This window comes from Hypoxylon trugodes (assembly GCF_022578975.1).
Source record: "Hypoxylon trugodes strain CBS 135444 unplaced genomic scaffold F4822scaffold_11, whole genome shotgun sequence".
Lineage (NCBI taxonomy): Eukaryota > Fungi > Ascomycota > Sordariomycetes > Xylariales > Hypoxylaceae > Hypoxylon > Hypoxylon trugodes.
Window position 1 is genome coordinate 825,125 of NW_026250026.1, and position 20,032 is coordinate 845,156.

The 20,032-nt window shown below is 47.0% G+C and overlaps 4 protein-coding genes across 4 annotated transcripts; 1 reads left to right on the forward strand and 3 right to left on the reverse strand.

Moving 5' to 3' along the window:
• Position 1: 1 nt before the first annotated feature.
• F4822DRAFT_420609 (heterokaryon incompatibility protein-domain-containing protein) lies at positions 2 to 2,966 on the reverse strand. Its single transcript, XM_051459712.1, has 3 exons — positions 2,332 to 2,966; positions 420 to 2,263; positions 2 to 361 (listed from the first exon to the last, which is right to left on the reverse strand). The coding sequence occupies exons 1-2, from the start codon at positions 2,738 to 2,740 to the stop codon at positions 546 to 548; spliced, it is 2,127 nt and encodes a 708-aa protein (XP_051309204.1). The 5' UTR covers positions 2,741 to 2,966; the 3' UTR covers positions 2 to 361; positions 420 to 545.
• Positions 2,967 to 4,057: 1,091 nt separating this feature from the next.
• On the forward strand, positions 4,058 to 6,185 carry F4822DRAFT_77496 (putative florfenicol exporter). The gene is made up of 3 exons (XM_051463957.1): positions 4,058 to 4,775; positions 4,844 to 5,390; positions 5,510 to 6,185. Exons 1-3 carry the CDS (start codon positions 4,227 to 4,229, stop codon positions 5,974 to 5,976), a joined length of 1,563 nt encoding a protein of 520 aa, XP_051309205.1. The 5' UTR covers positions 4,058 to 4,226; the 3' UTR covers positions 5,977 to 6,185.
• Positions 6,186 to 7,762: 1,577 nt separating this feature from the next.
• Positions 7,763 to 9,369, reverse strand: F4822DRAFT_77537 (uncharacterized protein). The gene is made up of 2 exons (XM_051463958.1): positions 8,758 to 9,369; positions 7,763 to 8,634 (listed from the first exon to the last, which is right to left on the reverse strand). Exons 1-2 carry the CDS (start codon positions 8,974 to 8,976, stop codon positions 7,951 to 7,953), a joined length of 903 nt encoding a protein of 300 aa, XP_051309206.1. The 5' UTR covers positions 8,977 to 9,369; the 3' UTR covers positions 7,763 to 7,950.
• A 4,018-nt stretch (positions 9,370 to 13,387) lies between these two features.
• On the reverse strand, positions 13,388 to 18,918 carry F4822DRAFT_77769 (RhoGAP-domain-containing protein). Its single transcript, XM_051463959.1, has 3 exons — positions 18,308 to 18,918; positions 17,762 to 17,998; positions 13,388 to 17,656 (listed from the first exon to the last, which is right to left on the reverse strand). Exons 1-3 carry the CDS (start codon positions 18,454 to 18,456, stop codon positions 13,552 to 13,554), a joined length of 4,491 nt encoding a protein of 1,496 aa, XP_051309207.1. The 5' UTR covers positions 18,457 to 18,918; the 3' UTR covers positions 13,388 to 13,551.
• Between the last annotated feature and the right edge of the window lie 1,114 nt (positions 18,919 to 20,032).

The window sequence follows — 20,032 nt, forward strand, 5'->3', positions numbered from 1 at the left end:
ACCTGATCAACGTATCAATGTTGAAAATTGGTGATACTCAATGAATCAAATACCTACCCACGTACCTAAGTAGGTAGTTCTAACACCTTTTTTTCATACATACATAGTTATAATAGTTATAAGTGCTTAATATACAGTTAGCAATCCAAAAAGGCGATCGACTTTTTTTCAAACGGTTCCTTAGAGTATTAATGCTAAAACGGTAACACGTTCTTAGATGTACAAGTCATAGTGATTATAGCGCTTCGGGCCTTGTGGCTCCCCACGTATTGCGGGGGTAGCGTGCTGTAATTTCTTTGTGTATAAAACCAGGATCGAACTTATAGCGCATCGCTTCATGTTATTTGGGTTAGCTTGACCACTATAATGTAGGGGCATTAGCATATGGCCTCCCCGCAACTTAGCGCTTTGGAACTTACATGTACAGTGAGCTTCCAGCAACAACCCTAATCCTGGAGTGACAATGGATTTGTTCATTAACACCGAATAATAGATTATAAAATATTGGCCGTAGGTACAGTAAGTACAGTAAGTAACGGTATTATCTAGATGAGGGTGAGTTTCGTCATTTCAACATCGTAAAACCAATTTTCCAAGAAATCCTCGTCAACTTCCCCGGGCATTTTCCCACTATAGTTTGAAGACGCCATAGTTGGGTTCAGGGATCTGTCGGGCGCGTAATCCCGCTTTTCGTGGAACACTGACATTCCTATTCTTCTAAATATGTCTCCGTTCTCACCACTAGACTTTTGTGGTGATAACCGAAGCACTAAATTGTTCTGAAGACGCATGCCGAAAGAATTGTAACCTGTAGCCACTAAGAGGCAAGTTACCTCACTATCTGGAGTTGGACAGTCTAGCGTGGCAGACCCGATTGCTGAAATGTCATCAAAGACCATCTGTGTTGATGATTTCCCGTCAATGGGTTCACCATCTTCCCAAATGGTCTTTAAAATGGCTGGTTTTACCGCGGCCCACATTGTTAACTCCCCATATCTGATTTTTCCAAAAGGATTGAGACCGTCGGGTTCTATACGGTAAGCGACGTCGTATATCTCAATAGATCTCTCGAAGATAGTCCCCGCGCTAATGCTAAAGAAATCCATGGAGCCTTCGACCGATGCCCATGACCATGATGGGGCTATATACGTTGTCGGGCGCTGAAGGGGCTCTGATGTCCTACGATACCACAGTAAGCCAGTACCTATGTCTCTAAGCCAGAGACCGGCCATGTAGTCGCTATCATGATGTTGGGCGTAGGCGCGAGCAATACCCGACAGTGCAGGTAGCTTGTCCGTGATGTTGGTCAAATTACGTTGAGTGTATGTTTGTATTAAGCCATACCAGGTCTCAAATCCACTTCGCCCAGACTCGCGCTGCTGAACAGCAAGTTCCAAATTCTCCGTATCGCTTTTTGATAATAAGTCTTCCGATATCCGTCCTAGCCAGCCCGAATGAAAAGATTCGTCTCCTGAACTGTCAAGAAGTTCACCAAATGGTGGTCCTCCAGCCTCGCTCGCGATTGCTTCTCGGCATTCCCAATGCACTTGGTCACGAGCATAATGAAGAGTCCGTGCAGATAAGACGCGTTCTTGGAGGGTCCAGGCCCTGGTATTCAAGGGTGCGGCAATAAGACGCCGAAATCTGAGTAGATATGGCGCAATCGATACTCCTTGATTAAATGGGTTTTCTTGGGGATCATAGGGGAGTTCGAAGTAGGCTTCTTTTGGTTTTTGGCGCATCAATCCTTGTGTTCCGTCGGAGGCTGCTGAGGCCGCGATAGTCAGATAGGCTTGGGAATAAACCTGGGCCATGCTAGCAGCTTCTCTCTCCCAATCCGAAAGGTCATCTTGTATAATACAAAGAGAGTCAATCCATATATATCGAATGTCTAAATTCCGAGTGACCATAATAGCGTCTTGAAAGGTCTTGTTAAGACAACTGATATGGATTTCTTTTGTGAATTGCGAGTATGTTTCCTTTGTAGTTCTTACCATCGGTGTCTTACCCCAGCAGTGGCTTAAGGCAATGTACTTACCTACGAGACCAGCACCAGGAACTACTCGTACTTGTTCCAAGCTACCGACGTCAACATCAAGTACTCGTGTCGGAAATGTTCGCGTATTCGAGATGATTTGTTGATACGCAGAACACTTGACATGTTTCTCATTGCAAGTTCTGGCCCATTCAAGAATTCTCTTTGAACAGCCCACCGGAGCCGGTTTCCTACCAACCACCATCCTAGAGTGCGCAGCTAATGAATCTATCCACCGTTTAATGAATGCGTTGGTATGTTTGATTACGTTTTTCTAACAAACGAGCAAGACCAACCTCCGTTGGCGAAAACGCTGAACTTGTGCAAAGCAGCCCCGCACTGAGCCAAGAGACCGTACATCAGCTTCCTCTCCGCAGTGAACCCATCGCGGCCCAAGCCTCGTAGGGCGACAGGTTCATCATTTACTGACTCGTCCCACCAATCAGTCGCGTATTCACTGGCTCCTATGTGTTTTATTGAAAGCCCTTGAGGAATCGGGCCTTTGCGCTCCTGACTTGTTAGCCCAGTCAGGAGCAACAGACAGCCTGGGCATGTCTGAGCCGAGTCTCTGAGAGCCCCGAGTGATGAATGATGCTCTTGTGCTTCTACTTTATGCAAGTCTTTGGGCCAGATAGTCTTTGAAAACCCAGCGAAAGTGGGCAAGGTCGATACATTGATCGTTTCGCAGAATGAGCAAACTGTCATGTTTTTCTCGTCATTTGAATCAGGCGGAGCGATAAAAAGAAAAGAAAAAGATGGAAAGGAAGCTCCAGGCGCTAAATTTCACTATAAATATCAAAATGTAGCGAGCAATCACAGAGGGTTTTACAGGTACTTATAAGCCACTATTAAAAGAAATTCCATCAATTTCTAGGCATCTATCTCAGCGCTTCTTGCCCGATCTAGTACGTCCTAATAGCATGACTAAGCTTGATAAAGTGAATTTCTTAGGGCCCTCGATCGTAAAAATAAATCTAGAAAATACAACATCGATCACCACTTCGACAACGTCAGCGCAATTCTTTGTAGCAAAGAAACAGAAACTCCTTATCTCTTACCGGCTGTACATATAAAATCAGAGCCTATATATACTCATTTCAGGTACTTCGCATCATGTGAGTCAATCCGACGATGCAAGGACTAAAGATATCAACCTATAGGCCTAGCGTGAATGACTGACCTTCCTATAACGGGATAATTTCTAGAGAAAATGGAGCTCGTGTTACGACCGTTGGAAAATTTTTATAGAGCTACTAGCAAGCTCAGTCCTCCCAATTGCCCGCACAACCTCCAAGTTAAGCTTCTGCAGCAAGGAACTATTCCTGTCCACATTTACACCTAGAGGCACGGTGCGTTTGTGGGGATAAAAACAAGCTTTCATTGTGGATAATGCCAATTCTCGCGATCTCATAACCCATCGCTTACAGACTAGAAGGAAGCCTTGCATTGCGGGATCGGGGTCGGCCTCGGTCCCGGACTGTGTCAGCAAGAAGTGAATGATCTGATTTTCAGACGATTTCTGCATACCCGGAGCACTTCGTACCGGAGGATTGATATACTGGTCTCTTATTCGGCTTCCATAGGCGTAATATTATATTCGCTGTGCTGCCTGCTGCCTGCCGCCTGCCTACTTCAGCTCGCTATTCCCATTAGGCTAAGGACCATGAGAGGCACCATTGCAACGTACCCCGGCCACTGTGCTTATCAGATGGCGCTAGTACGCAGGTTTGTAGACCGCTTGTCATGGTGCTCGACGCCAAGTGGTCTTATCAGATCATCTCACGATGTCTCATTGGATAGTTGGCGTCTTGGTCCGCTTTCGGGAAGGGATTCCGAACCTTTGTCTCCATAATATGAACCGGCTCGGAGTTAGGCGGCGACCTCGGATATCTGTATTTTTGCCTTTAAAAGCAACCGTTACTTCGAAGTGGACCATTTTTCGCAAAGCGACCTATTACTTTCCCTCGTAAGATCAAGGGCCCCGGATTTTGGGGTGTTACTAGAGCGAAACCATGCAAGACGTGCTCCTAGGGTCCTGAGGAGTCATCGTTGAACCGCGCGCTTCATCGCGGAATTGACAACAACCCGTTCTATATAACGGGATATTTCCGCCCTAGTAACTGTTTATGAACATTTCAGGTTAATTTTTGTCTGCTGTATTAGTCGGACACAGCCCGGAATCATCGATAGTATGTCTCTCGATGAGAAGAAAGTAGGGGGTGTAGTGGCGGGACCTGTTGGAGGAACAGATCCATTGCCATTCGCCGAAAATCCAGAGGCGCCGGAAGTTCAAGCCGAGAATCAAGACAGCGAAACCGAAAAACGACTCGCGCGACTCTATGAGCAATACGGTGCGACGTGGGACGGACCCGATGATCCAGAAGACCCATACAATTGGCCCGAATGGCGGAAGGTCATAATTGGCATCATCTTTTCTGTCGGCCAGCTTGTCACATTGATGTCGGCGTCAATCATAGCTGCCGCTCTCGGGAATATATCGCATGATTTAGGCATTGACGCGTCGACTGCCCAAATCACACTTTCTATTTATTTCCTTGGCTTAGCGTTCGGTCCATTCTTCGTCGCTGCTTTAGGTGAGATGAATGGCAGGAAGACTACCTGGGTGGCCAGCAATATTTGGTATATCCTTTGGAACGCGTTATGTCCGGTTGGTAAATCAGAAGCCTTGATGATCATTGGCAGATTTCTTGCCGCTACAGGAGCTTCGGCTGGTATCATAGTATGTGCCCATCACGTTTGACTTCAAGCCCAGATTGCCATATACTAAAACCTTCCTCTTTGCTATAGCTTACTGGGCCTACCATGGCGGACATGTACCGAGCCAAGGACCGAGGGAGGTCATTAGCCATAGCATCTTTCCTCCCCTACCTTGGGCCGGCGCTTGGACCTATCGTTGGTGGTGTCGTAGTCCAGCTGATACAGTGGCCGTGGTTGTTCTGGATCGTGAGTATTTTCGACGCATTTATAACCCTGCTAGGTGCTCTTATTATAAAAGAGTCCTATACACCAGTCCTATTGCGCCGAAAGGCGGCTGCAAAATCCGGACAGCCAGCCACTCCGGTTTTATCGCCTACTAAGTGGGCTTACTGGCATGACTTCTTTTCCCGACTATCAGTATATCTCAAACGACCCATTCGACTCCTTATAAGACGACCTATAATCCAGTTTGTATCCCTAATTTTCGCTTTGGATTTTGGCATTTATACGCTGCTGCTTTCGACATTCGCGACATTGTGGATTGACCGGTACGGCCAATCCCCCCTCATTGGAAGTCTGCATTATATCTCGTTCTCGATTGGATTTGTTATGGCTGCACAAATAGGAAGCCGCTTCAGTATGTATATTCCTTGTTGAATAGCCCGATATCGCTTTATTGCGTAAGGTGGTATATTATGTGGACCCAGATCGTCGAAATGATAAACGTCGAATAAGTGCTAACCTCAGCCGCTCTAGTGGATTACATTTATAAACGCTTAAGGGACCGGCCAGGTAATAAAGGTGTCGGTAAACCTGAATTTCGAGTCCCGTACATGGTGCCTGGTGTTGTTTTCGTTATTATCGGCCTCTTCTGGTATGCATGGTCCGCACAGTACCGTATCATATGGGTCATGGTCGATATCGGCGCAATTATTTTCACGCTGGGAAGCACAATCCTTTCACAGGCCCTATTAGCATACACCTTAGACATGTTCGGTGAGCTTGGCGCCTCAGCCGGTGCCGCCACTCGACTACTGTCCAACGTCCTAGGATTCGTTTTCCCGATCTTTGCCCCTCAATTATATGACCGTTTGGATTATGGCTGGGGAAATAGCCTTCTAGCCTTTATATTCTTGGCTCTTGGTATTCCGGTGCCGATCATATTGTGGATATGGGGAGAAAAGCTAAGGGCCTTGGGAAAGAAACACGACGATAATGAGTAGAGGGGCTGGGAAGTATGGGGGGATGACTACCATACTCTCCACTGTCTGGATCTGACGTCTTAAATATGTGAATTTAGCAAAAACATTCATGCAATCTCGATGGAACGCAATGGTAATACTCCAAAAAATACCGCGGTCTATCGTCACTGCGCAGTGATGGCATACGTCATTTTTCTTTGCCGAAAAGTGACTGTCACATTTTGGCACCAAGAATTTTTTGCATCTACGCCGGTCTCATTTCTGCAATGCCAATGCGTGATTTGGAACGGTACGCTGAACATGCGATGCTGTTTGTTTGTTCGAAAGAGGAGGTTGAGGCTAGGAAGTAAGATTCCAGCGACTACTACAGAGTGTCGCAGATCGGTTGAGAAGGACTTCCGGGATCGAGATAATCATGTAGCCGGTGACGAACATAGAAATGTATCCGTATACCATTTCGCAGATACAGACAGTCGTCCTCGCAAAACCGGGGCTACTGGTACGGATATTTGCTTCCCAGAGATATCGAATGCGCCGGCGTCGAATGGTGCGCCGTGAGGTTGTATTGGCAATGTGTGCCTTCGGAATATATCCTTCATTTTATATGGGTATGGGCTTCCTATGCGTGACTAAGGAGCTGGGGCTATGGAGATAATTTTTACCAAACGGTGGGTATAGATGAGCCTTCCAACATATTCATGAAAGCAAAGAACTTATCTCAAGTTTTCGTGAATCGGGCAATCCTTGACACGTCTTTGGAAGGAGGAAGGGAAATTGTGATGTACTTAGGTATATACTGTCCTTCCTATCATGGCGATTCATATGTTGGTTGTGTAAGTGAGTAAGCTGATTTCCCTCGCTTATGATGTTCTAACAGGTGGTTATCCAGTCAAAATGATTAAGTACGAAATTTACTTCTCGGGCAATTATCCCAACCCCCTTCTTTTTCCATAATCATGTCGCGCGAGCCTTGTCATTTTTCCTGTCGGCTGCATGAAGAAAAGGGGGGTTCGTGGGGGCGACTGTGTAGTTGTTGACGATGAAATGAAGCAAACACGTGTTGCTTACTTACATGCGAGGTCGATCCATAAGTCACGACTCTATGGGAGATTGAGCGCGCCTATTTCGCCAGACGCTTTCATGGGTCTGATACATACAGCCGCGACCAGGGAAGAGGCCGAGTGGATACACTGACGATGTATTGACAGTATTTTTTATGTACGTCGCCGTTTTATTACGCATGATCACGCTCCTTGCAGCGCCTCTCTCCACTCCCAAATTCATATATAAACATCTCGAGACGGCAGGTAAGCCGGAAAAAAAGACCTTCCAGGTCTCGCAATATCAGCTCGGTTGAAATTGGCTACGTCTATTAAGACCGCGCCATCGCTATAATGAGGAGTCCAGGACCACGCCATATCTATATACTCTCACCCACCAATGTATATTGCATGGAATGGCGATTGCGCATTTTGGTATAATGCGACGACATGTCCGAAGTGGAGGAGTCCGATTAGTCTAAATTTATGTCTTCTGTACGAGCTCCTCGAAATTGGTGGACAAATTTATTTTGACTTACCTCCTTCCTTGCGGACCAAGGAGCACCAAGAAACCTCGTGATAAAAGTCCGAGGTGCAAATGGAAAGGCATCTTTGCTATGAAGGAGCATAGCAAACAAACCCAACAAGAGTCAGATCTAGCTAGGTAAGACACACTCGGGAGAGTTCCACTCAATGATCAAAAGGGACCTGCCACCGGCGCATCGCCGATACTTTATATTTTTCTCTTCCTTGATAACATGTTTATCATCATGACACATTAAATCATCGTTATAACGACGCCCCGTTACCCTACTACCGAACCCTGACTTCCCATTTACCCCTTTTCCCCTGTACCGCGCCACGCCACCGTCGTTATTGTTATCGTTGTCGTGTGTTCTAGGTACCCATTATTACCCCGGCTCTATCGCCGTTCGCTGTTGCGCAAGATCACAATTCAGTTCACATCTCGGGCGGCCTTCGCGATGTAGTTCTGGATGATGTCGCTGTTGCACTCGCTATGTCGGAGAATCTCATCTTTGAGGTCTAGGATCTCGTCTCGGAGACTACCGGCGTGTTCCTGCAGTACTCGGTTCTGCTGGCTTAGTTCGCGCTCACGCGATTGTAAGTCCGACATGCTTTGCTTCGCCTTCTGGCGGCATTTATGCGCGGCAACACGATTGCGCTCCCGATTGCGCCTGGATTTAATCGGATGCGCCGAGGTGGCGATAGCAGGAGTAGGTGCGGTGGAAAGAGGAATCAGAGGATCGAAACCAACGTTGACGTTGATGTTGGATGCCGGGGATCCTGGCGAAAGATGATCTATCGCTCCGTTGTCATCGTGCATCCAATTGATCGATGACGTCCCTGATGCTGGCGAGACTCCTGTAGCAGATTGCGGCGAGAATTTCGCTGCCTCAGGACTTTTCGAGGAAAACTTGTTATGTATCGTCGGCGCTCCTACGGATGATGATGCAACGCTACCGTCGTATAGCGCATCGCTTTCGCGATCATGCCGCCTATGCGCACCGAATGAGCCACCGAAATGCTGGGGATTCACTGGTTGTGTACCCGGAGGATGGTTGTACATAAAACCGCCTGCCCCTGCAGCCGCATTGTCGATGGTGAACCCAGAGTCGAACTACATTTAGTATTAGTGTCTTGATGGATTGCCGGTAGCTGCGGTTGTAGTTGAAGGCAGGTCTGTATAAAGAATGGCGACCTGAAACCACAGCTGCAAGAGTTAGAAAGATGAAATGCTCACATTGTCGCTGGCGTCGATACTACGGCCTAATTCTTGTTGCGCTGGATTGTGATCCGGCTCATAGTATTCCTCTGTATTATGACCGGGGGAGGTCCAGAATTGCGTATCTGCTATAGGTACACTTTGGGCAAAAGGTGAAGTAAACATTGGTGCCGGTGTCCATTGGCTTTCGTCTGGCCAGTCATCGAACTTTCGTCCTGCGTCAACAGCTACATTCATGTTTGCGAAATGTCTTTGCTGGCCTTTAGTTGATGTGTAACCGTATTGGCACAATGTAGAGAGTGATTGGTTGTTAAGCCAACTCGCTAGGGGGAATGATAATTTAGACAATGAGGTAAATAAACCTCAAACTATTTTGTTGTCTTAAAGCATCCAGTTTGTCCTGGAAATTGCAAATGGCGGGCTGGTCGAATCGATGGTAGAGAATACTCTAATAGCGAGAGTGTGCAAGCGACTCAGTCCTCGTTAGCCCGCCAAAGTTTGTAAGTTGCGGCGAATTATATCTGGCCCTCCTTGCAAGCTTCAATGGGACAGCTTGTATCAAGCCGGACCTCGTTCCTCAATCCTGGGTTTTTGGTACGTCATATGAACGGGATGTTCATGTCCACGAGTGAAGAGGGTTACCTAGTTAAGATGGGTTTTGCGCGGTATTAAATATGTTTGCACTATGGGAATATACTAACGTTCTACCTAAGCTGCCAAAAAGTAAAGTAGAGTTGGGATGAAAAGGCCTATTCTGATAGATGAGGACGTCGGAGCAAGTTGTTACCATTAAGATGCCGGGGGGTTGGGGTACAGTACTTTGTCGTGGACTATTCTACATGTAGTGTAGGATGTAAGTGCAGCTCCAAATCGCCCGTGATCCGTATGCATGTACTGCACGGGACAATCAGTCGTCCGGACTCGTGTCCGGGCGCGATACGAGTGGTTATACTTATGCAAAGATACTTCCAAGAGTCGTTATCAAGCGAGCTTGCACACCGCGGGCGGTGGCTTGTGCAGGAGCTTACAACGTGGGTATTTTATTCCAATCTAAGTATCTCCATTGTACCGACGCTATTTTATCACTGAAAGTAGAGGCACATGTGGCAAATTGAGGCACAGGGGTGTGTGGGGGAGGCAAGAGACGGAAAAAGGGGGTAATGTATAGATGTAGAGGAGCTTCAGTGTAGGGCAATCCCACTATGCCATCCGAGCTTTCTGAAAACTCCATTATCCTTATACCATCATAATTTCCAGAAAAAGACTGGAAATGGTACTGAAGTGCTATTTCTCCGTGGCTTTTGAGCAATGTGCCCAATGTAATGTATCTTAAGATTCTAGTTATCTCGATGTTGAATAGATGGGAATCCGGGTTCTAGCAATGGGAATTGTAGCTCCTGGAGCTAATCACCCCACATCTTGTTGTTCAACATGCCTGGGCTTTATTACCCAAGTCTAACATCAAGGTACATGTGCTAGCGGCCTGAGTGGCGGCCTGAGGCATGCTAATGTGCTTATTTTAGTCTCCGAGTAGCTCACCGTAATAGGAAACGTAGGTATTCAAGCGATCTACATAGGCTGAGTCGCCACCCTAGACTTGATATTTAGCTCTTTGTAGCTTATACAAATGGTCATTGTTCCGCTGTTAGACTTTCTTAAAGACGTCTATATCTACTTGGATTGCTCCCGAACATGACAAATTTTACCCCATATATCCTTTACGGTCCGTCTCTAGCTTCAACGGTTGGTAGGGTTCTTCCCTACAATATGGTCCGGTATCGACCCCGGATGATCTGATTGGTTCGGACCCCATCCTGCACATGGCATCAAACATGTGCCCTGCAGAACGGGCTACACAAAAAGGAAATACTTCCACGGGGTTGAGGCCACGACGGAGGAGCTCCGGGCCAGATAATAGGCACAATCAGCACTAGTACTTTCGAATACCGTGGATAAACGGGCGCCTCTCGACAATTGGCATTACGCCGTCCCAGTATATTTGTTTCTTTTCCTGGGCATTGATAATCGTCCTACCGACCAAAGTCAAAGTACAACGACTATACCGTTAATGGTACGAATCTTTGAGGGAAAAAAGCCACCCCAACAAAAAAGAAAGAAAATTCTCGCCGCCCCCTCGCAGCCCAGTTGCGTAAGGCTGCCGACTTTGTGAGGCCTCCCATCACAATGGAATGTATTATCACATTTTTTATTTGATTCAACCCAACATGTGAAGATATAAGATGGTGCAAGATCTATGTGTAGATCTCCGGGTTCAGGGTCTGGCCTTCTAGCTTCGATTCAGAGTTCCTATGTCATTATGCGCGTTAAAGACAGAAGGGGTTAAATCCCAATGGGACTCGAATTATCTCTTTCTACCACGACACCCTGGACTGTTCTGGCTTCATTTGTGGGCACGAGCTACCTAGGGTAATATTGGCTAGCAAGGTTCGATACTTCACCGATAGTTCGATCTTCCGGATGGACGCTACTGATTTGACAGGATCATATTACACGATTAGAATATATGAAGCTCCGCTGGTGGGCTCCTGCTTTCGCTTCGGGAAACGGGGTTCAGGCGCGGGGGATCGAAGATCTCGTGCTGACTAGCCTACGAGGTTCAATTCTCGGTAGATGTAGGTTCGTGTAGCGCGATTCTTTTCACACCCCTGCGTTTTCTCAACTGAGACGAAGATGGCGTAAGGGAGGTAGATGTCCCTACGTGGTAAGTACTATATGGAAGTAACCTCTTAACATTAGGAGGAAACAATAACCAGAACACACTAATATAAAAAATTATGGAGGTATGTTGCTAACATATTCTTATATGCTAATCTATGAGCAGCCAGTGATAGATGATGCGCTGGCCTGTCTTGTTAGGTCACGGCAGAAGCCGTTGTTTCATTGTCATGTTCCTGTTGCTGATCTGATTTTTTTCTTCTTCTAATACTCCTTTTGTACCCTTCATGTTCCCATCCCCTCCTTTGCGGTTCATCCGACACGTTAACTGGCGTCACATGATAGCCAGGTTCATTATAGAATGCAGTCGACGTCATAAAAGCTCAGTTCCAGGCACGATGTGGGCTATATTGCCATCAAACTGGTTCGTTTCTCATATCAACTGACACAAATGACTGCCAATACCCGTTATATGCGGTTTGCGTTGACGAGGACGCGTAGATCAAGCACATGGTCATACATAATAATTTCCGGCGATCAGTAATTCCAGATGGTGTAAATTAGTCGAGTTTCGGGTCCGAGTATCTAAATTATAACTCCGGCGGGGAGAAATGGAATCTATGGTTTTATTAATATCGCACCTCTTACTGAAGAAGCAAAGACTGCGTATTGGACGATAGTCTAGACCCATTCGAGGAGCACGCACTGATCTGCACTTTTCTCAAAACAGAATACTGACCAGGAATCGGCATCGATGCAGTGGAGAGAGCTATCACATGCGGCTCAGTACAATGACATGGGTGCTTATTGGTGAATTTACTTGTGTAGACAAGTTGATAAGTATTTCTAACAGGCCAAAAAGAGAAAAGATCCCCCTTGTTTGCTTACATAGCTAGGTGGGCAAGTAGATAGGTCTGGGGTGTTCGGAGCTATGTTGGGTAAGCATGCTTCCTCGGCTAGGTGTCATGCCATGATAGTATGATCCTATTAAGAGTGAGAGTCAATACGAGGTTTGCTATAGTCGCAACACATCTAGGCTTCGAGACAACTTGATTCTTTTCTGCGAGTTAACTTCATCTGCTCTGCTTTGACCGCGATAGAGCGCCATTCCAAGATGAAACATCGAAAAGAAAGTCCTCGCGATAGCATCTAACTAAACTATAATTAATCTTCCATGAACGCGTGGGACCGCGGAGTATGCCGGGAGATAGGGAAAATACATCCTACTTAGGAACATTGTGAACTTAGGTACTCAAAGTAAGTAAACACAACCCCTTGGATGTATTATTACTACGATGTATCCATCGTCTATCTAGATGGTGAGGCTCTGGGTAAGATAATGGCTGCGTACTTTAATACCACCACTCAAAGATTGCAGGCAAAAGAAATCGGAATCCCCCCGGGCCAATGGTCACATATGCAGTAACATCTGCAGTCAATTTTGTCACACACACCAAAAACTATGTCGTCCACTCAATAATTCCGGAAGCCGTCTTTTCATTTATGATCGTGATGTTCTGGGAGGAATGGGTTGTATCGTACGCAATCAACACAGCGGCGCCCAAGAAACTGCGGATTTTTTTATTCATCGCTAAAATCTGAAGTCGGAGATCATTCCCTACGACCACTAACGCCGCAACATTCCCTCCCCACCGTCGCGTCGTTCAGGAATCCACCTGATGAATACAAATAAAACAAGAGGCCTCCAACGGCCGCGGTCGAAACGCCTGCCCTCCCGAAAATCGGCTGTATGGTTTGGAGTAATTGAATTGTAAGTGTCGCTTTCAAATATCTGATGTATGCTCGCATCCTGAAGTCTCGTTCAGAACTACTTAAGTTGGTGATCAATCATTAGACTATTATTGCTCGCTAGGGCCCCGGCCCGCAGCGACTGTATTAATGGGGCGTTGCTCGGTTTAGGTCGTTAGAAGACGCTCAGTTGAATAGACATTAGCTAGGACCACGCCGAGCGTGTAGCAAACAGAATATCGTCCGTATACCAGAAGATCGAATGGAAAATTTTAAGAAACGGTAGCGTCTGCATCGACGGTGAAACAATAATACATCGAGAGATATATAGATGGATCCCTCGAAACGCCCCTTCTATTTGAGACCGTATGTAATTCTCGGATGCAATCAAAATCTATTTTCCTCTCTTAGGCGACTTTTGGAGCCTTGCTGGTTAAGCATCATATTACCCATAAACATTGTACTTTCTCTCTTGTTCTTATTATGAGATGGGTCATATGCAGACAGGGAATTTTCGTTGTAGTTCTGTTCATATGAAGAGTAATGTGGGCGATCGTAACCGGGTTGTTTTAAGTTTGGATCATAGCCCGGTGGCATGGCGAAGCCGCCTTCGTAGGCGGGACGAAGTGAAGATTGCAATCCTGGTTGAGCCAAATACTGCGGCTCATAAGACGATGTTTGGCGAGGTGGAGGCGTTGGGGTTGGGCGGAGTCCTCCTGTAACCATGGGTGGTGGGGTGGGTGTTGACCGTTGTTGCGTCTGTTCTACAAGGCGTTGCCTTTGAGGAGAACCTGTTGATGTGGACGGCCGAGGCGGTTGGGCGGGCGGCTGCATTTCTGGTGGCCCACGTGAATCCGTACCAAGAACTGGAGAAGGAAGCTCGTACTCCTCTGGATCCAACCCGAATATTCCCTCATAGTTCTGTAATAGCAGGGCAAATATCGGCGCTGGGATGTTAAGTGTTGGTGAGAAGACAATACCCACGTTACGTACGGTCATCTTATTTTTATCTGAATGGTTGATAATCTTTATCAAGAAGGCGATGAGATATTTCAATAACGTCTCGTTGGCCAGGGGGAGTTGTTGCACGAGACCTGCTAGAGACATAATTTTCTCTCGATGGTTAGGCATGTCCGTCACCTCAACAAATTTCATGTGGAGATCCCTGGTGAGAATGGTGGTCGGAAGCTCGCGAAGGTAAAGTTTTAGTAGGGAAGCAACGGCGTGAATGTCGTAGTACGTATTGTCAGTAACAATGTTAACATCGCCTTCAGTATTAAAGCGCTCGCGCAGTTGTTTGATTACTAGGTTAGAACCGCTCAACCGGAAGATACCTTCTTCTAGAACTGCATTCTTGGCATCGAGATACTGAATACAACGGTAGACCACCGCCGGAAGAGGAACGCTAACATCAAATGGTCCGTTAAATCTTACGGCATCTGCGAGAGATGCTCCAAATACTTGCCGGATCGGACCGCGTTGCTCAGGTGGAGCCTGGAGAGGATTGCCGGTGTTAGAACCATATAATGGATCTTGATCGTCCGAAGAAGACCGAGTTTTCGGGCCAAATCCGAAGAAACTACGTTTCCGTTGCTTCTTTTCCTCAGTCGTAGGGCCAGGCGGAGCCAGGCCCATCTTACCACCCCACGTCGCAGAGTCGGGTATCAATTGCGGATCTTTCGGCGCGGAAATGGTATAGGTTGGCCCATTAGCCCTATCTTGGGGTTCAGGCGTTGCCGTTTTATGACGCCGCGAAGGTGCACCGTCTGGGATGTCACCCTGTTTGGCTGAATCGTAGCTCATCCCGATTAGCCCATCCTGGCTACCGCCTCTCTGACCCTGATGTTTTCCGTGACCATGTCCTTTTCTCTTCGCATTTGCACTGTTGGCGTGAGCGCCGTTGCCACTAGCTTGGCTTCGATCCTGTCCGGTCGAGGTATGCGTTTCCTCATCGTTACCGTCCCGATAATCGATCCAGCGAAGTAGGGCATCTACCCACTCATCACGCTCCGAATCACTTTCAGCGCAGAGAACATGTTTCACGTGACTGCTAGAATCCTTTTTCTTTGGTTCTAAGACCAAGAATGCGTGTCGGTATTGATTGTCCAATTCATCGCCGTTCGGGCCACTTGCGGGAGACCCATCATTGGATTGCTGAGATTGTTTCCCAATTTGCGCATTTTGAAGCTTAATGGTTCCCAAGTGCGCACCACCAGGTGCCTCGTAGTATTTCAGATGAGGCCCATCGAGGACAAAGAATCGGGCTTTCCACCCCCCAAAATTCTTTCCTCTCTTCGTTAGGTATCCATTCTTGAACGGTCTGCCTCCAGGACCCTTTTTCTGCGCATTTCCTTCATTGGTTGACTCGTTGGTAGACGAGGAATCATCGACGTTAGGTCGGAGTGTATGAGTTGATAAGTATTTACAAAGTTCGAGGGCTGTAGGAGTGTCAAGCGGGGCGTTTAGAAGTTCATCGAGGTATTGGTCTAGAATAGTACGGCGAGCATCGAGCTTAGCAGGTGAGTGACCACTAAAAAGAGACCTATCTGGCGTCTTAGCATTGAAAGACGCGCATTGTTTCATCTTCTGGTCCAACTTGGCGAGGGACGATGTGTCCTTCTCCACTCTCCACAATTCAACGCCTTCAGACCGCGAGAAAATAGCTAGAGTGAAGACGGGGTCTTCCTCTAGCTGTGTTAGTGAAAGGAGACTAGCTCGGGATGGCTTCATGCGAGACGAAGCAACCTTGACCTCAATTGAGGGTAAAGCGTTCGGTGGTAATAATAAATCGGGATATTCGTCGGTTACAAATCCTTTGTAAATCTTCGTTCTTTCGACCGGGCTTTCCCGACTTGTAGGACTTGACTGTGCGGCTTCCGACGCCTGCTTAGCCACATTAGGATGTCTAGCGGATGTCTGGCTCGAATCCGCTGAGGAAGAATTTGGCATCATTGCGTTGGGAGGCATAGGGATAGGCTGTCTAGGAGCTCGTGGCGAAAGAGGTATGCCCATCCCCATGCCGCGAGGTGACACTGGGGGGGAATGCATAGGCGACTTCATCCCCATCGGTCTTGGGCTGGCGGGAAGACCGGGACTCATCATCAAACCAGGAACAGTGGTTTGTCGGATGTCGTTGCCACTCAACATACCAGCTAGCGACGCGGGTATATTCTCGGGTGCTAGCATAGGCTGAGTCCCAGGCATCCGAGGACTTGCAGAGACTCCCTGATACGAAGGTTCCGGCTCTTTAGCAATAGGTGTACCCTTTTGGCTACCCTTTTTGCTTTTCTTTGACAGACTACGAGCCTCGGCCTCCTGCTGAGCAAGGATTTCTCTCTCCCGGTCATCTTCCTCCCTTGTTCTTCTCCGACCGCGCTTTTCGGGGATTGGCAGTTCGTCCACTTCTAGCAACGAATCGTAGTCCGAATCCGAATCGTCTCCGTCCTCTGGGGAAATTGAAGCAGGCACCTTCGAGTCTTTCTTCAACTGTAGTGGGGCGGGTGGAGGTTTACGTGGCGGCGGAGCAGATGGCGGCGGAAATTGGGAAGTGCCCTGATCAATCAATGGAGTTGCTTCAATAACCGATACTGCCGGAGGTTCGCCCGTGGGACGTTTAGGAGGGGGCATTCGAGGTGGATCGCTCGGGAGGCTTCGGGATGGAGGGAGCGTAAGGCTGATGGGAAGGTCTTTTGATGCATCCGACGCTTTCTTAGCTGCGTCAGCGGCACGGTCCTCTTCTTCACGATCAAAATGGTCCAAGGCATGTTCGGATGCCTTCGGCATCGCATGTGATGGATCTAAAAGTTCGCCAACTGCTGACGGTAGTCCGTTGGGAATATGATCGGCCGGAGGCGTGATAGGATAGGGCGCTAGAGCTACGTCAATAGGAGAGTGTTTAACACTGTCTGCTGAATCAAGATTAGATGGTGACGCCGGTACGTCAACTTCCTGTTCTCTAGGCACATTAACATTGACGCGAGGAATACTCGGTCCATTAGATTGTACGAGTTCGAGTTTTAATCGCTCATCATGCGCAGTCATTACTTCCTTAAGCTTCTTCCGATATTTCTCTTTGTCTTTCAGAGCCCGCTCGAGATCCTTATTAAGGCCAAGGATCATCGCCCTCTGCTTGTCGACAAGTCTCCATAACTGTGTATTTTGCTGAGATTGAGAATGCTTCTCCTTCAATAAATATTGTATTACAGCCTCGGGACTGCCTGCTGCCCGGACCAAATTAGAAATATCTGCAGTTCCAGACTGAGTATCCTGTGAACCCTGGTGGGAGTGGGTTCGCGAGGAAATGGCGGATATGGCGGAATCGATAGAGGACGTCCGAGGAGCACCTCCTGGAGATATATCAGGCCTGGATGACGTCGAGTTGCCGGCCATGATAGGCAGACTCGCATCGGTGGAGCCTAGAGGCCTCTTTATAGGTGCGATCGGGTCGGAAACGCCGCGGTTGTCATTCGAAGGAAATGATAATGGGCTCACTCTAAATGCGAACGAGTATGGTTAGATGTTTAGCTCCAGCACGAAAAGGCGTAGGGAAGACGATAAGGGGGGGTATGCAAATCAGCGAAATGGTAAGAGTACGAACCCAGATAAAGGCGAAACTGGAGAAACTTCGTCCCTATGATCGGTGTTTCCTGAAAGGAAAGAGTCCTTGAATCGAGTGTCCGCGGTATGTCGCGACCCTTCTCGCGATGAGCTTTGGGTAACTGAAGCGGCTGAAAATAATTTGTCGGGGAATTTCGATCGAGATGGGCTCGCACTGGAAGGCGGAGACACGGCCGTGCTTGTTTGCAGAGGGCTGGGAGCTGGAGGCTTTCGTTGTCTAACGATAAGTGGGGATTCAAGTCAGCGCTTGGTGTCAAGACGTGCACGACAGGTCACAGGGAATTTTTAGACATTAGGAGGTCTAGAAGTTTCATAATAGAAGACCAGCTGGGAAAAAAGGGGAGAAAAATAGTTGCTCCACCCAACCTTCAGCATTCCATAGCATACCTAGGTATCCAAAGATTGGACGCTATTAATTAGTCACTGCAATGGTAGGCAGTGATAAGATTGTGACACAGAATGGGGGAAGGAAAAGAAAACAAGAACAAAAGAAAAAAAAAAAAAGAGTCGGGTATAAACTACTCACTTCGGGCTGGTAAGTGATATCGACAGCGGTGGTGGTGGGTTACTGTCAGCAGAAGGATAATTCACGACGGCCCTGCCAATCGTTGGACTGTCATCTAAAAGTTGAGAACCCGATGGGCCTTCGCTGCACCGGAGCGATAGATGCGACATGGTCCTTAATGCGCAAAGCACACAAAGTCGGCTGTATGTCGTCGCTCAAGGGGCAGCCGAAAGCCAATCGGCGTCACGAACTCCTTGGATGAGGTCGGAGCTTTCTCATTCGAGACGCCTGGATGACCCTGATTGACGCCGCATATAACCTGACAGGGTTCGGGGGCAGAAAATAAGAGACGATTGAGACAACTAAGCGCGTGCAAGCGGAGACCGGTTTGCTACAAGCTCTGTCAGCTTTTCGATAAACAGCGCCGTATCGCGTGGAAAATCTTGGGATATCCCGATACGAAAAATAACAATAAATTGTACAAATAATTAAAGACTACTAAATCTGAAAAGAAAAAGAGTCTCGAGGAAGGAGAAGCATCAAAGGATCAATAGGGGTCAAGTGCCAAAATGCAGTCTAGCAAAAAAAAATAAAAAAATCATAGATTGGCCGAGAGATGAGATGGTTGCATTTCCCAGAAAAGACTTGGTCGCAACATTGAAGATGTCGAGGGCCAGTCAGGTACCTATCAAAATACAGATAATGTGCCGGCGGTACTTCCTTCTCATGAATAAACTTCTAACGTCTTGGGGTACCTGCAAGTTATTTGGTAGTACCTTGCGCGACAAGGATGTTTCCAGCAACCAACGGTTAACAGGCGAAACTTCTTAGAATATGCTCCCCACATACCCAAAACGGATCAATACTCAAGGGAGTCCACAGCACCTACCACGTACAGTAACGTCAAGCATACATCCAATACATACATAATGTATCTGTACTGGGTTTACTGGGTACAGGAGTAAGTACCTTGCTGAAGAATCATTATTCGAGATTGAGTCAACAAATTTCTCATAACTTTGATAAAAATCGATATTAATTGTAAACCCCATCACTCATATAGCAACCATCAATTGTCACTAAATGATAGATTCATGTATGTATGACCTAATTGTATCAAAGGTGAGAATTACACATGTATATCTACAATAGATACCTAGGTACCTAGGTATACATTGATCGTGGGACAAGAGACAGAGATCCATCCTTAAGACCCCGGATTAGACTTTAATTAAAGTCTCACGCTAGGATCCCTGTTTAAACCCTGGGAATCTCCTCTGTACATTCCCAATCAGGACCGAACGGTCGGTTGTCTCGTAAACTCTCAGAGCACCGAGGAATCAAAGCTCACATCTTTGATCCTGTTCTGACTACCCCAGGTTTTCTTCGAAGGGTGAGTGCAGATGCTAAATCGGGCAGATGTTTCAATACTCTTGAAAGTTTGCCTTGGCCAAGATGCATATATATATATACCTATCTTTTAGATATATCTATACCTCATAATGTATGGGTTGAACAATTAGCGTTGCCGCTCAAGCGCATGTAAATGTTGTAGATCAAGGAGACAAAGAAAAAAGGGGAAGAAAAAAAGAAAAGGCTCAATATGACCTTCGATATGAATTGTAATTACATCTTACCTCCTATCTTAGTACGCAGTTACTTAGTACTTCATATTCCAAGTTTTCCCCAGATCCGTGGATAAAAGGTAGCTTGTTTTTTTACTTTAAATGGTTTGTACCGTAACAC

What these genes read in the sequence shown, in the direction of transcription:
- F4822DRAFT_77537 (XM_051463958.1), bottom strand. Translation starts at nt 8,976, where the DNA reads ATGAATGTAGCTGTTGACGCAGGACGAAAGTTCGATGACTGGCCAGAC. An exon ending in GTATCGACGCCAGCGACAAT is followed by an intron (nt 8,635 to 8,757) that starts GTGAGCATTTCA and finishes TACTAAATGTAG; the next exon opens with TTCGACTCTGGGTTCACCAT.
- F4822DRAFT_77496 (XM_051463957.1), top strand. Translation starts at nt 4,227, where the DNA reads ATGTCTCTCGATGAGAAGAAAGTAGGGGGTGTAGTGGCGGGACCTGTT. An exon ending in GAGCTTCGGCTGGTATCATA is followed by an intron (nt 4,776 to 4,843) that starts GTATGTGCCCAT and finishes TCTTTGCTATAG; the next exon opens with CTTACTGGGCCTACCATGGC. An exon ending in ACAAATAGGAAGCCGCTTCA is followed by an intron (nt 5,391 to 5,509) that starts GTATGTATATTC and finishes CAGCCGCTCTAG; the next exon opens with TGGATTACATTTATAAACGC.
- F4822DRAFT_420609 (XM_051459712.1), bottom strand. Translation starts at nt 2,740, where the DNA reads ATGACAGTTTGCTCATTCTGCGAAACGATCAATGTATCGACCTTGCCC. An exon ending in CAGCGTTTTCGCCAACGGAG is followed by an intron (nt 2,264 to 2,331) that starts GTTGGTCTTGCT and finishes AACGGTGGATAG; the next exon opens with ATTCATTAGCTGCGCACTCT.
- F4822DRAFT_77769 (XM_051463959.1), bottom strand. Translation starts at nt 18,456, where the DNA reads ATGTCGCATCTATCGCTCCGGTGCAGCGAAGGCCCATCGGGTTCTCAA. An exon ending in ATATCACTTACCAGCCCGAA is followed by an intron (nt 17,999 to 18,307) that starts GTGAGTAGTTTA and finishes ACTTATCGTTAG; the next exon opens with ACAACGAAAGCCTCCAGCTC. An exon ending in CCAGTTTCGCCTTTATCTGG is followed by an intron (nt 17,657 to 17,761) that starts GTTCGTACTCTT and finishes GTTCGCATTTAG; the next exon opens with AGTGAGCCCATTATCATTTC.